Source organism: Onthophagus taurus, chromosome 11, assembly GCF_036711975.1.
Source record: "Onthophagus taurus isolate NC chromosome 11, IU_Otau_3.0, whole genome shotgun sequence".
NCBI classification, from domain to species: domain Eukaryota; kingdom Metazoa; phylum Arthropoda; class Insecta; order Coleoptera; family Scarabaeidae; genus Onthophagus; species Onthophagus taurus.
Genome location: NC_091976.1, coordinates 32,778,486 through 32,793,590, shown reverse-complemented (window position 1 = coordinate 32,793,590; position 15,105 = coordinate 32,778,486). Strand labels below are relative to the sequence as shown.

The window sequence follows — 15,105 nt, the reverse complement described above, 5'->3', positions numbered from 1 at the left end:
ATTATTTGTGGATAAGAGTGATTCAACGCCTTTTAATCAGGAGAAAAAAGACTCCAAGTGATAATTTTTTGGTGTAACATCAAAAAATAAGAAAAGGATGAAAAGTGATTAAGCAGAAGAGGGAAGATAAATAAAATGAAGATGAAGAAAGATGTTGTGTATCTTTCTAACCTTTTTTTTTACGGAGATTCTATAAAATGAATTTTTTTTTGTGTATCAGCCGACCAAAAAATAATTTTATAACTTACAAAAAAAATTTTGAGGCTGAAAACAATCTTCTCAGAATGTTTCACTCAAAAATCTGTACGTGTCGATATAACAGAGTTATTTTTTTACAGTTTGAGTGTTGTAACATTTTGAGAAGGACCTCTGTCACATTTCGGGATTTTATATTTACAAAAAATTAACTCGGCGGAGGTTTAATTTAATAATTAACACGAAATTAATTAAAACAAAAATAATTTCGTTAATTTTTGGCGATTTTTTTTCTAAATTTAAACAATGATGATGCATATCATGATAAATTGTTGTAAACCGACAAAATAGGGAATACAATGTCTTTTACTTTGTTTTTTTTTTTTGTTGTAATTTCTGGGGAGGGGTGGACCGAATAAAATAACGATTTTTGCAATCGTTTTGTAAGGTAATTTAAATTAATTGTTTTTATTTTGACGTAATTTTTTTTTGGGTAACGATTCATCTTACAAAACGATTTTAATTTATTTCCGAACGTTTATTATCTGGGTGTCATGAATATTTCTTAAAAAAAAAATGTTCTTATAAAATTTTTCTTCCGATTTTCCTATTTTTAATATTGTACGCATATTTTCTTGGAAAACTACAATAATATTTTTGGCAGAACCAAATTTGTACGAGATATTTGCAGACTTTTATTGATTAAATTGTTTTTTTTCCGTCTTCTTAGCATTGGTATAAATTTTGAAATTGTTTATTTACTTATTGATTTCGTTTTTGGGTTATTTAAAATGTAACGCTAATTGATTGTTAATTTTTCAATAGTTAAAAGTCTTGGAGGTATCTCATTTTGATAAAGTTAAAAAAATTATTAAATATATGCAACAATCGTTTTTGTTATTTTTTTTTTCAATACTCAATTTATTTTATTTGGAAATAAAAAGTATTTAATTTATTTATTTTTTTTTATTGTAGCTCTTTTTATATCCTAATTCCGCATTACACAATCCCAATTTCCACTTCAACACTAGAGGGAAATGTATAACTTAGAAGTTTTGGTGGCATCAACAATTACAAAAATGAAGACGATGGTGGATGATGGGATGTAATAGCAGCAGATCCATGTAAGTAAGGACAAAATGATACAAAACCCAAATTTGTATCGATCAATAGTATTACCGAATCATCAACCCACAATTTTTTTTTTCTAGTTTAAATTTGAAAGAAGTTTTTGATTAAAATTTAAGAAAGTTTTCCCCATTTTAAGTGCACCCAATATCACCCTCCTCAAAGCTCGCGTAGACTACATCACACCTACTTAATTGAGATGATACCCCACACCAACTTAAGGACTGGTAAAACGCTAACTATCTACACTGATGGATCAAAGAACTCTAGAGTAGGAATTTTCTCCCACAATCTCCAGCTGCACCTTTCATTTCGCTACTTTCGTACTGCACGACTGCTTACACCGAAATAACTGCTATAAAAAGAAGTTGGTAGAAGCTACATCATCGTTAGTGAAGTCCTGTCGGCACTCACTTGAAGAGGCTAATGTTTATAACAATGTCACGATACAGCGGACATACTGGAAATAAGGGACGCAATCATGTGGACATGTTGGCGAAACGGGCGATTAAGAAGTCACCGATTTCCCCTGAACCCAAACAGTAATACCACTAACTTTTAAAACAGCATCAAAGCTGCTCACCAACACCTCGCATCGAGCTTTTTGCGATAGATGGAATGAGACTGCACTAGATGTCTTTGCAAAGAAATCTACCCTGACCAGAAGAGATCAACTCAGTTCCTGGGAAAATCAAAAAGTGACTTGACCACTTCCTGACTAGACACTGCTGGTTACGTAATTCTACATGAAGCTGGCGAACACATCCTTTTATAGAGGATGTAAAATGGAAGACGAGACGGTACTCTTCGCGTACTTAAGGAAACCCATTTTTGGCGTACCATGGCGCCAAATTTTGGACATAAAGAACATACCTTCTATATCAACGTTCATTAAAACTTTGGGTTGGTTTTCTGGCCCCTAAGTGCTATGTAAGAATTCACCCCTACATGAAACTACATACATATATACTTTAAGGTAAGTTAAAGACAACTTTAAAATTAATACAAAGGAATTTATGAATTCGAAATGTTTGAGCTGCATAAAATGCAAAAGGCAGATCATTTAAATGTTGATTGGAAATGTGATACAATTCCAACAAGCTTTAACTATAAAGGCGACTTTCTCCCAAAATTTCAAATTGATACTTGAACTCGTTAAATACTTTTTCTGACAAAGAAAAATTTATAAGGTATAGGTTAATTGAAGAATTGTATATTGAAATTCAGTAATACCCTGAAAATAGTTGAGTATCTAAAGGCTTGAACCAAAATTAATGTTAAACATCTTCATTCAAACGTATTTATTAAACTCTATGAAACAATAATTATTAACATATTATTTAACTGTTTTACAATGTATGTAGCTTGATTTAGGGCCGGTTTATCAATGTCGAGTTAAATCTGTTAGATATGCAACTCATGGATAAACTTGTCTAACAGATAACCTCAGTGAACCGTTTATCCAGCAACTTTCTACTCGACAGGCAGCAACCTACGAGATAGAACATAGATGGTACCCCTGAGTGTTAACATTAGAAACGGAAATGAAACGTAATTGGTGAAATTTGAATAATTGACTTTAGTTTATGAAGTTGATATAAACAGCTGATCGTATTTTGGAGGTTATCATTCCCGTGTGCTTTCGGTATTGTGCTTTGTTTTCGAAAACCTCTTTTATAATGGAATTGCTACATGAATATTTATTAGACAGCGATAAAGATGAGGATATTGTCCAACTCTTAAATTATAAGCGACGACCATAAATATATTATAAAAGAAAGACAAATGTCAAAACCACCTTGAGGAGTTGGACGACCACGTTTTTTTGTTAGATTTTGGTTAAAAAAGGACACAGTTTTGTCAATCTTGGTTAAAATTGAGACGAGATTATACTCTATTAGATTATAGATTATATTATTTTTTTTTTTAATTACTAGATTATTATTTATTTTCTATAACATTTTTATATTCGTTTGCCAAATCCATCAGCAAGTTCTTTTCTGTTGTACTAAAATTTGATGATAATTTCTTTCTCTTGCTTATCCATCACCACAATTATAAGATAAGCTTAATTTATTTTTGACGTTATATTTTGATTTTATTGTCATTTCCTTTCACCAAGCAACCAAACTTGTGCTCACATTTTTTTGATAATATCTAATAGGTAAACCCTTAACCAGTACTTCAATCTGGTGGGTATCCAAATGTCATATTTATCTATAAGATTACCCTAAGCTACGGGTGGATAAACGATTCGTCGACGTTATCTATCAGCTACAATTTTAATTGACAGATAAATCGTCTTAACTAGATATTGATAAACCGGCCCTTAGGCCCACTTTTACCATCCTCCTGATAAACTATCTAGAGGATAGTTGCCATGGTTACGGCGGTTTTAAGCGCTCTCATTGGCTAAGAACTGGATTTATCTATCGGATAAATTTATCAGGTGGTGGTAAAAGTGGGCCTTAACCATTTAAATGTGATGGTTTTAGAAAATTAGAGATGGTAGTTTGGCGACATAAATTCTTTTTCTTCTGCCTCAGAATTTCTTGATAACATTCAATCGATTGTTGTATATTCTTTTTAACTGTCATTACGTGCTCTTCATTGTAATCTATTTCCTCTAAAATTTCTATTCCATTTTGTATGGAATTAAGTGCTTCATTATTTTCAATGACATTTTCGCTATAATGCTCCAAATCGACATACTTTTTCAAAGTAACAATATTTGCTACTATTTCGAGTATAGCATCGTTTTCTAATAGTATCAAGTGAATCAGTAAACAAAGCTTTTTCCAAGCTCCCTTCATTGTTTTTGAAGAAACTTCGTTCCATTGCATTATACGCCTTAAACGTTTTCATAATACCTTGATCCATAGGTTGAAGTAAACTAGTCGTGTTTGGGAGCAAAAATATTACTTTAACGCGAGAATCATTGTTGATAAGGTTAGCTGCCGAGTGTCCAGGGCGCGTTGTCAATAATTAACATCACTTTAAATGCAATGTTCCTAGAGGAACAATACCGTTCAACTTCCATGATTTCCAAAGCAGTCTTCAAATAAAGAAGCAGTAACCCAAGCTTTCCGATTGGACTTTCAAATTACTGGCAATTCTGATTTTGTTTCATTCTTTATGGCTCTGGGGTTTTCAGAGCGATTATTATTATTATTGCTGCCGGGCTGAGGAGAGCGGCCCCTCTCGTTACCGCGACCTATAAGATCTATTGTAGCTTTAGCCCTCCAAAGGTTTAGGGCAAATGTAGGTCCTTAATGAACCTTAGTATTGTCCTGAGGTCTTGAACCTTTATGTCGGTAGGTAACAGGGGAGTTTTACCGAAGACGTTGTGCCTTAGACGTCCTCTGGCGACGCAATTGCACAGTATATGTTTAGCAGTTTTTGACTCGTCGTTGCATAGTCGACAAGTTTGATCCTCAGCTTGTCCAATGTGGAAGAAGTGGTATTTTAGGGGCACATGGCCGGTCAGGTAGCCTGAGAGCGTTCTTAGATCCCCTTTGCTGAGGCATAAAACCTCTTTGGTTTTGTTTTGCGACGGAGTTATCATACTCTTCGCTTGTCTGTGACCTGGAAGTTCTTTCCAGCGTAAGGCTATCTTTGAAGCCTCCCAGTTGTTGATTATTTGTTTTAGGTGGCTTTTTTGTAGTCCACATCCAGGTTGGGGTCCACTGAAGGGCGTGTTTGCTGCCTCTTTGGCCAGCTTGTCGGTAACATCATTGCCCCTAGCGAGTTCTCTCAGGTTGTTGGTACACTCTCTGATCAGTGCGGAGCCACACATGTAGGCCTGAATTGCCTTTAAGGCGGCCCGACTGTCTGCGAAAATGTTTATGGATGCACCTTTTTGTCCCTTCTGTAGGTTCAAAGCGGTGCAGAAGTTTATAGCAAGAACTTCTGCTTGGAAAATTGTTAAGTCCGAGCTGAGGGGCAATTTGATGTGGCTATTTGGTCCACTGACGCCCATGCCTACTCCAGATCTTACTGTCTTTGAAGCATCGGTGTACCAGGCTAGGGCTCCTCTTTTTAGTTGAGGCCCTCCCTTCGCCCAATCATCCCTGCTACTAAATATGACCTTATACGGTTGGTTGAAATTGTATTCCGTCGGTATAAGGTCCGTTTTAATTTCAATCAGGTGATTTAGACATGGGTCCTTGAGGATCTCGAGGTGTCCTCTGAGGTTACCCTGCATCAACTTGAGTGAAGAAACTGTTTTCAGTGATAAGGCACTTAAGGCTGCCTCCTTTTGTATATATATGTGGAGCGGTGTGAGACCGAGTAGGGCTTCTAAAGCAACCGTCGGACAGGATCTCTTGCACCCGTTATGTTAGGACATGCTACCGCTGGATTTTCTGGGCGATACAACAAGGTTTTAGTTTACAATCGTCAGCAGCATTTCCACCAAGCATAACTGTTAATCGATCTTTCGATGCTTTGAATCCTGGAAATATTTTTTTTTTACGTGTTATGAACGTTCTATGAGAGGCCCTTTCTTCCAGATAATCCCTGTCTCGTCTGCATTAAATATGGTCTGTGTGCTATAACCGCCTTCTTCTATTAACTTCTTTAATGCGATAGGAAAAACAGATGCTGCGAGTTTATCGGCACTTGCTGCTTCCCCACTCCCTGCAATATTGTGCTAGCTATAAAAGTTTCATCTTTTGGATAATTTTTGACATTCACTTTATCTTTTAGTATTGTATGTTTTCATGCCTTCTTCAAAATCTTTCACAATACTGTGCTTTAGCTCAAGTGTTAAAGTTTTACGCTTTCTTGGAAAATTTCCGCATTATTTCCGTTATTAATATCCATTTTAACTGGTTTTCGACTCACAAGCATCAGAAAATGTAAATCAGACTTTGACGTTTGTCAATAAGTCATTAAACATTTGTTTTCCATGGCACACTAGGCTAAATATTCATATATGTGTACATTTTTCAAAAAACTCTAATTATCTCCCAAACTATCAATGTTAGGTATGGAGTATAAAAGATGTAGAATGAGACACTTCGGTGTTCTATGATTTTTTGAACAAATGTCCGCTGGAGCCAATTTTTTTTTTATTTATAAACCTTCAAAACAGACATATGTAAAAATATACAGGGTGGCGACTTCCGGTATAACCGAAATTTTCTAGACATCTGAAAATATTTAATCGAAAAGAACTTAAATCGAAAAATACTTAAATCTGAATTCTCAAATTTTTATTTTGGCCAGAATCCCAGAAATGTCTAAAGACCTCGATCTGGCTGAGACAGCCTGTATAACATAAAACACTTATGTTTAGCTAGTTAGATGACTCTTAAGACGGCTCAACCCGAATGTTTCTAGTTTTAGTGTTCTAGTGCAAAGCTTTTTTGATTACGTTTTTTGTAATCAATAAATTAAAACAAAATTTTCTTGGCTAACATCTTTATTAAATACAAAAACCAAGCAATAAATATCTATTAATTATCACAAATGTTATTAATAGTAATTATAAACACCGCTAAAAGCATCATTGCGAAAAAAAAAATTTAAACGCTAATTTATTAAGAACTTTGCTGAACTTCATGCCTCAATTTCATCAATTTAATCGGTAATAACTGAAGCATTTCTTTAATAATCCCCATTTCAGCGGGAATTAATTCCTCGGCTTTCGGATTTTCTTTACAATAATCGGCAACTTTCTTATAAGCTTCTAAAGCGGCCGTGCTATTCTCCAATTGCCTCTTTTTATCCAACGTGATAAACCGTCCGTTTAAAGCTCCAATATGAAAGTAAGCTTGTAAGAAAGGTTTTTGAAAATCTTCCTCAATCACTTTAGGCATTTCCTTTTTTGGGTTCATAAAAGAATCGATGAAAGCTTGGAAATGAGTGATGCTTTTTTGAGTTAAAGTATTAATTTTTGTTAGCGCCACGGGACTTGGTCTTCCGGTCGTTTCTTTTAATTTATCCGATTTAATATCGATCATGTCGGAATAAATTTGACCCAATCTAAACCAAATTTGTCGACAGTGGTGAAGATAATAAGTGGGATTTATTTGTTTAACGACGTTTTCTAAAGCATCTGCGGCTCGTTTATAAAGTTTTGCTTGGTTATCTGGATTTTCTTCGTAAAAAACTAATGAATCATAAGATTGACTTTCATCTTGAACGATTTCAATGTAATCAGAAGCTAATGTATCTATCGTGTAATAAGAGCGCGCCTGATTAATCCAAGTTTGGACTATTAAAAAAACTTGTTTTGCGTCATCAAATGTCAACAAAAATTGATCGGTTATTTTTTCTTCATAACTTTTTAAATCTAACGAAGGAAAAAATAAATTTTGAATATCCTCCGATTTAATTTTATCAGATTCATCTAAAATCATCGTAGATAAATCCGTACTTGAATCACAATCGTTTACTTCAGCATCAATATTTTCAATATGCTTTAATAATCTCTCCTTAGAACTTGTTAAAAGCATCAAACCATATTTTAACCAACATCTTGCTACATCGGCACTTCGATGCTTGTAAGTTTCTAATTTAGCTTGATGTTCTTCTGATTCTTGATTTTCCTCTTCATTTAATTTCTCGAAATGTTTATCTAAGATGTAATTACTCGCGGCTAAGTGATGTCTAGCTTGTTTAAAACCATGCTTTTGCATAAAAAATTGTGATAAAGTCGCGCTATTTAAAGCCCAATCGATCGATTCATAATCGTCGTATTCTAATTGTCTTTTTAACGTATTATGGCAATAAACGGAACTTCTTAAAGCGTTCCCTAAACTACCGTGAATTTGTGCGAGATAAAACAAAGTCAACGTGTATCCTTTTTCAAATCGAATATTTTCGCTTTGTTCATTGTAACTTTCTAGGTTGTTATCGAAAAGATCGTTGGGGTCAATTGGGATTACATTTAAATCTTTAATTGTAAAATAAAAGCTTTCGGATTTTTCGAGATATTTTTGAGCAACTTCCGATTCACGTTTTGACCACAAAATCCCCAATTGATTGTACATGTGTAACGTTACGAATGCTAATTCTGGTTTAGTTTGATTTCCTTCTATTAATTCTTGGCATTTTGTTAAATGCTTCTCACCTACGGATAATTCTTCTGTGTCGATTGAAACTATTCCTAATAGTAATTGAACCGTTGCAATCATCCCTAATAAAAAGGAAGTAAATAATTAATAAATAAGTTAGGAGATAAAATCAAGAGTAATCATGTGGCTTCAAAATAAAATGACCCAAGAAACACGTGTGATGTCACGTTTTGATAGATAGACTGTGTGTCAATAGATTCTGTGTTAGTACTATACTCTGTTTTTAAACCAGGAGGAGTAAACGCGAAAGTCAGATTTACACTAGGAAAAATCACCAGAAAATATCACTAGATATTTTGGCGGTAAATTTAAATTAATAATAATTATTATTTATTTATTTACTTATTATTGTATTTATTTTCGTTTGTTATCGTCAACACTAAACATACAAATTAACATTGAAGTTATGAGTGTATTTATTTCAAAATATAATAAAGAAGGGTTTAAGAACACAAAATTTACAACAATGACACGAAACTGTCGAAACTGTGTGTGAACCTTCCTCGCATTCAACCAATCACGTGCAAGGTCAATCTGGTGACAAATTTAAAATACTCCTCCTGGTTTAAAAACAGAGTATAATTGCCAAAGAAAACTTCAAGGTATAATTAATGTTTGTAAACAAAACTAACCTTTCCTAACATTCCTTCACGCTATAATTGACATTACAAAAGAAAACTTCACGCTATAATTGCCATTACTAATTGCCAAAGAAAACTTCATGGTATAATTAATGTTTGTAAACAAAACTAACCTTACCTAACATTCCTTCACGTTATAATTGACATTACAAAAGAAAACTTCACGCTATAATTGCCATTACTAATTGCCAAAGAAAACTTCATGGTATAATTAATGTTTGTAAACAAAACTAACCTTACCTCACATTCCTTCACGCTATAATTGACATTACAAAAGAAAACTTCACGCTATAATTGCCATTACAAATTGCCAAAGAATACTTCATGGTATAATTAATGTTTGTAAACAAAACTAACCTTACCTCACATTCCTTCACGCTATAATTGACATTACAAAAGAAAACTTCACGCTATAATTGCCATTACAAATTGCCAAAGAATACTTCATGGTATAATTAATGTTTGTAAACAAAACTAACCTTACCTAATATTCAGCGTCTGAAGGCACAGGGCTAAACCCGAAACTTAAAAATATACAACTTAGCGCTGAATAACAATTAAAACTAGAACTAACACTTGCACTAGAACTATACTCTGTTTTTAAACCAGGAGGAGTAAACGCGAAAGTCAGATTTACACTGGGAAAAATCACCAGAAAATATCACTAGATATTTTGGCGTTAAATTTAAATTAATAATTATTATTTATTTATTTACTTATTATTGTATTTATTTTCGTTTGTTATCGTCAACACTATACATACAAATTAACATTGAAGTTATGAGTGTATTTATTTCAAAATATAATAAAAAAGGGTTTAAGAACACAAAATATACAATAATGACACGAAACTGTCGAATTATCAATTACCTAACCTTCAAATTCAAAATCAAAATTGCCTGTGTGTGAACCTTCCTCGCATTCAACCAATCACGTGCAAGGTCAATCTGGTGACAAATTTAAAATACTCCTCCTGGTTTAAAAACAGAGTATAGAACTAATATTAGTCACGTGTTAATTTTAAATGTGTCACGTCCCTCAAGACTGCTAAACCCGAATGATTCCAGGTCTACGTTTAGTTCTAGTTTTAGTGCATCTTATGCTAACTAGCGCTACTTACTACTGTCACTAGAACCAACATTAGACCTAGAACTAGAAACATTCAGGTTTAGCCGCACGTGTCTCAAGACGGCTAAACCCGAATGATTCTAGTTCTAGGTCTTGTGGTAGTTCTAGTGATAGTGTGAAACTAGAACTAACACTAGAACTAGAAAGTATGGGGTTTAACTGTACGTCTGAAGAAGATGCACGTTTCTAGTTCTAATGTTAGTTCTAGTGACGGTGGTAGGTAGCGCTAGTTAGTATAAGATATCACTATGTTGCATATTTTTATTGCACTAAAACTAGAGCTAATCCTAGAACTAGAAACAACCCAACCCGATACTTTCTAGTTCTAGTTTTACACTAACGCTATCACTAGAACTAATACAAGACCTACATCTTTACATCTGTACATCTTTCAAGACGGCTAAACCCGAATGATTCTAGTTCTAGATCTTGTATTAGTTCTAATGATAGTGCTAGTGTAAAACTAGAGCTAACACTAGATCGAGAACTAGAAAGTTTCGCTACCCACCACTTCAGACGCACGGCTAAATCCGAAACTTTCTTGTTCTCTGTGTTGTGTTGGTTCTAGTTTTATTTCTGATTCAGTGCTATAGTCTGTTTTTAAACCAGGAAGAGCATTTTAAATTTCTCACCAGATTGACCTTGCACGTGATTGGTTGAAAGCGAGGAAGGTTCACACACAGGCAATTTTGAATTTGACAGTTAGGTTATTGCAAGGTTTGTAAAGCGTATTGTACCAGGTTGGCCAGACTCAACCTTTTCAATAAACGAAAATATTCCCCCCCTTAGATGCCCTCATCGTGACGTCACCAGATCCAGCCGTAATACGATTTCTGTTTTTTTCATGTTATTTTATATTATAAAATAGTTTTTTTTGTTTATTACTGGTTTTTATTGTTGAAAATTTATAATTAGTATTAAGAAACTTTTCAATAATTTCAATACCAAGGTAATTATTTACAGATAAGCTATATGATTTATTATAACCCCATATCAAAATTTGTAATTTTAGATGCCCTTTTCATGTGCAATTAAAAATTGTCGTTCGAATTATGTTGTATCAACAGTTGTTGGTTTAAATATATCGTTTTATTTAAATTAACTTTTTAAATGAAAAGTATGAATCGTTAAAAAAATCAAAGCAGTAAAGCAAGTGCAAAATCAATAAAATTAAACAAATGTTGAATAAAAAATAAAACAGACCAAAATAAAGACTTAACTTTTTGTTCTGTTTATATCAAAAAAGGTTCGTTGTCTACTCCGACTCGGATCTCCAGATCTGGTGACGTCATCCCCCCCTTCACTCTTCAAATCGAGTTTTTCCATCTCTGGTCAACCTGGTACAATACGCTTTACAAACCTTGGGTTATTGATCATTCGACAGTTTCATTTTATTTTATTTACTTTTGTAAAATTATATTTTAAAATAAATACACTCATAACATCAATGTTAATTTGTATGTTTAGTAATAAATAATAAAATAAATAATAATTATTAATTTAAATTTACCGGTAAAATATCTAGTGATATTTTCTGGTGATATTTCCTAGTGTAAATCTAACTTTCGGATTCACTCCTCCTGGTTTAAAAACAGACTATAGGTTGTTGTTTATATTTATTGAACTAACATTAGACCTAGAACTAGAAACATTCGGGTTTAACCGCACGTTTTTCAAGATGGCTAGGTCTTGTATTAGTTCTAGTGATAGTGCTAGTGCAATACCAGAAATAACACTAGACTGAGAACTAGAAACATTCCGATTTAGCCGCACATTTTTGAAGACGGCTAAACCCGAATGATTCTAGTTCTAAGTCTTGTGTTAGTTCTAGTGATAGTGTAAAACTAGAACTATCACTAGTCTGAAGACTCTCGGTCTAGTGTTAGTTCTGGTATTGCACTGTCACTATCACTAGAACTAACACAAGTTCTAGAACTAGAATCATTCGGGTTTAGCCATCTTGAGAGACGTGCGGCTAAACCCGAATGTTTCTAGTTCTAGGCCGAGTGTTAGTTCTATAAATAACAACCTGGCACTGAATCAGAAATAAAACTAAAACTAACACTACACCTAGAACTAGAAAGTTTCGGGTTTAGCCGCACGTCTCTCAAGACGGCTAAACCAGATAGTTTCTAGTTCTAGGTCTAGTGTTAGTTCTAGTTTTACACTACCACTATCATTAGAACTAATACAAGAACTAGAATCATTCGGGTTTAGCCGTCTTGAGAGACGTGCGGCTAAACCCAAATGATTCTAGTTCTAGGTCTTCTGTTAGTTCTAGTGATAGTGCTAGTGTAAAACTAGAACTAACACTAGTTTGAAGACGCACAGTTAAACCCAATACTTTCTAGGCCTAGGTCTAGTGTTACTTCTAGTGATAGTGCAACAAAAATATGCAACATAGTGAAAACTAGCGCTACCTACCACTGTCACTAGAACTAACATTAGACCTAGAACTAGATACATTGAGGTTTAGCCCCCTTAAGAGACGCATGGCTAAACCCAAATATTTCTAGGTCTACTGTGAGTTCTACTTTTCTTTCAATAAGAATATACCACAATCTAACGCTAAACAACATTTAAAACAAGAACTAACACTAGACCTAGAAGCGACATGATGATTCTTGAATTATAGCAAGTTATATTATTATTTATTATCATACCAAGAAGTTTTATGTGATCCGAAGAATCTTGAGAGTTTTGACGAAGCATATTCTCCAAATTAGCATTCATTGAAATCAAAATGTTTCGAGCGGCGTATTTTGAGAGATAAGGTTCGGATTCCGGGTCTAATTTGCTGTCCTCTTCAATCAATTTTTTCACTTTTTCATATTTCTCTTGAAGATCGACTAGTGCTTCTTTTGAGATGATCATTTTTGATTGAATAAGTTGTTAATTTTCAGTGAATATTTACAACTTTATTTTGTGTTGTATTTTTAGGTTATGTTTTATTTGACATATAGAAAAAGTGACATTTAATTTCTTGTGTCATAGATGGAGCTTTTAAAATGAAATTTAATTGTTTATTATTAATTAAATCTTATTTATATTAATGAGGTTTATTTCGAATTTAATTAATGATCGTTAAATAATTAAGATGAGGATTATATTTTTGAATGTTTTGGACGCGTTTTTCGTTCCCCCACAAAAACATAGATGGCGCTACACTAAAGAATTAATTTAAAATTAATAATAATTTTATTCTTTTTTCATATTTAATAACGAAATTGATTGTTATTAATTAAAAACTATAAATAAAAAATTAATGATTATTTTAGATCGTTGACCTTTTAAATTGCATAATTTCTTGGGTTGGTAATCGTAACTTTTCGTCTATATTCGTGGTTGTTCGTCTTTTGTTTTCAAACATAACCTGACTGCGGTGTCGGAGCGTAGTACCACGTAGTACGCAGGCGAACCCAGAGGAGTTCTGTACAACTCCTATCGTTATTATGGAAGACGAGCTCCGTTGCTTCGCTTGTAAACAGTTCTACGTGAACCCGGTGCTGTTGCCGTGTTATCATGCACTCTGTTTAAACTGTGCGATTAATTTACAACAGCCTGCTCAAAACGCGACCGCGACCGTTTCGTCGTCTTTGGCGAATTCGGAAAACGCCGAAAGTGTCGCATCAAGTTCCTCGGGAGATTACCAAGAAAGTGATAAACTGTCGATTCTTAGCGAGACAGATAGCGGGGTCGTGTGCACTTCAAGACCCAACAGTTACGTCGGAACACCGAACGGACTCTTATTTCCAACGGCTTTAAGTTTGTCTTGTCCAATTTGCCACAAGTTGGTTTATTTCGATGAGAATGGCGCACACAATCTACCCAAGTACCGCGTAATGCAGCACATCGTCGACAAGTTCGGTGAGATCAAGAACTTGACTTTTAAGTGTCAGATGTGCGAGATTGAGCCTGCGAAAGATGCGACCGTTATGTGCGAGCAATGTGAGGTGTTGTATTGCGATTCGTGCAAGGAAACATGCCATCCAGCACGTGGCCCTTTGGCCAAACACACACTTAGCGAACCGAAGAGAAACACGGCCAGTTTGGCCAAAGGAAAAGACACTAAATGCCCAGAACATTCAGATGAAATCCTTTCTATGTATTGTTTAGTGTGTAAGGTTGGTGTTTGTGCGATTTGTTTAATGGATTCAAGACATACTTCTCATGATGTTCAAGCTATAGCTCACATGTGTAAAGCTCAAAAGGTAAGTGATTCATTAACATACAAATTTATTCTTATCTATTCTTATCCATCTTCAAGGTTCCTTTTTTATTCATTCTTTTCCTGCAATTTTATCATAAAAATTTTATTAAATTTAGCAATCGTGAGTAAGTTAACAACTCTTTTAATGTCATGCTTTATTGAGGTCGAGTTTTGAACAGTTGAGGATGAAGCTGTAATATTTAATATATGCAAGATTGCCTAAATCCACATCAATATACACAGCAACAATAACTTTTATGCAATAGTATTAGTTGCACATTTGTTGCGACATATCTAATTGTTGGCAAACACTGCACAACTTAAATTATAACGTTAAAGGTATATATCACTTTGGTATACAGGGTGATTCATTAGCTCTATGACAAACTTTGGCAAATGAAAGGTGATGCGATTTTAAGGAAAAAATGTTATATGAATATGGGTCGGATTCATTTTGGTTAAAGAGTTACTAGCCTTTGAAAATTTTACACAGTTTAATAGGCAAATGAAAATGTAACATAAAAAATAAGTTTAAAAATTACAAAAATTGTTCGAAATGTCCGCCTTCAACTTGAATGCACGCCTCACATCGACGAAGTAAAGATTCTATCACACGACGTATGATATTTGGATCATTCCGTATGCTATTAGCTGCATCTTGAATTTTGTCCAGTAGTTGCTGACGGGTAGTAATTTCTACATGGTACACAAGCTGCTTCAT

At 34.1% G+C, this 15,105-nt stretch overlaps 2 protein-coding genes across 3 annotated transcripts in view; one reads left to right on the top strand and one right to left on the bottom strand.

Moving 5' to 3' along the window:
* Positions 1-6,730: 6,730 nt before the first annotated feature.
* LOC111425031 (KIF-binding protein-like) lies at positions 6,731-13,136 on the bottom strand. The gene is made up of 2 exons (XM_023058782.2): positions 12,838-13,136; positions 6,731-8,467 (listed from the first exon to the last, which is right to left on the bottom strand). Exons 1-2 carry the CDS (start codon positions 13,046-13,048, stop codon positions 6,867-6,869), a joined length of 1,812 nt encoding a protein of 603 aa, XP_022914550.1. The 5' UTR covers positions 13,049-13,136; the 3' UTR covers positions 6,731-6,866.
* Positions 13,137-13,581: 445 nt separating this feature from the next.
* LOC111424972 (E3 ubiquitin-protein ligase Trim9) overlaps positions 13,582-15,105 on the top strand; it is an 80,038-nt gene continuing 78,514 nt past the window's right edge. For both annotated transcript variants that reach the window (XM_023058712.2, XM_023058711.2), the window contains exon 1: positions 13,582-14,385. In XM_023058712.2, the coding sequence (XP_022914480.1) occupies positions 13,627-14,385 (759 nt within the window). In that variant the 5' untranslated portion in view covers positions 13,582-13,626. The remainder of the gene's footprint in view (positions 14,386-15,105) is intronic.

Coding starts and splice junctions, on each gene's coding strand:
- LOC111425031 (XM_023058782.2), bottom strand. CDS start 13,048: ATGATCATCTCAAAAGAAGCACTAGTCGATCTTCAAGAGAAATATGAA. Junction 8,468..12,837: donor GGATCACATAAAACTTCTTG/GTATGATAATAA, acceptor CCTTTTTATTAG/GGATGATTGCAACGGTTCAA.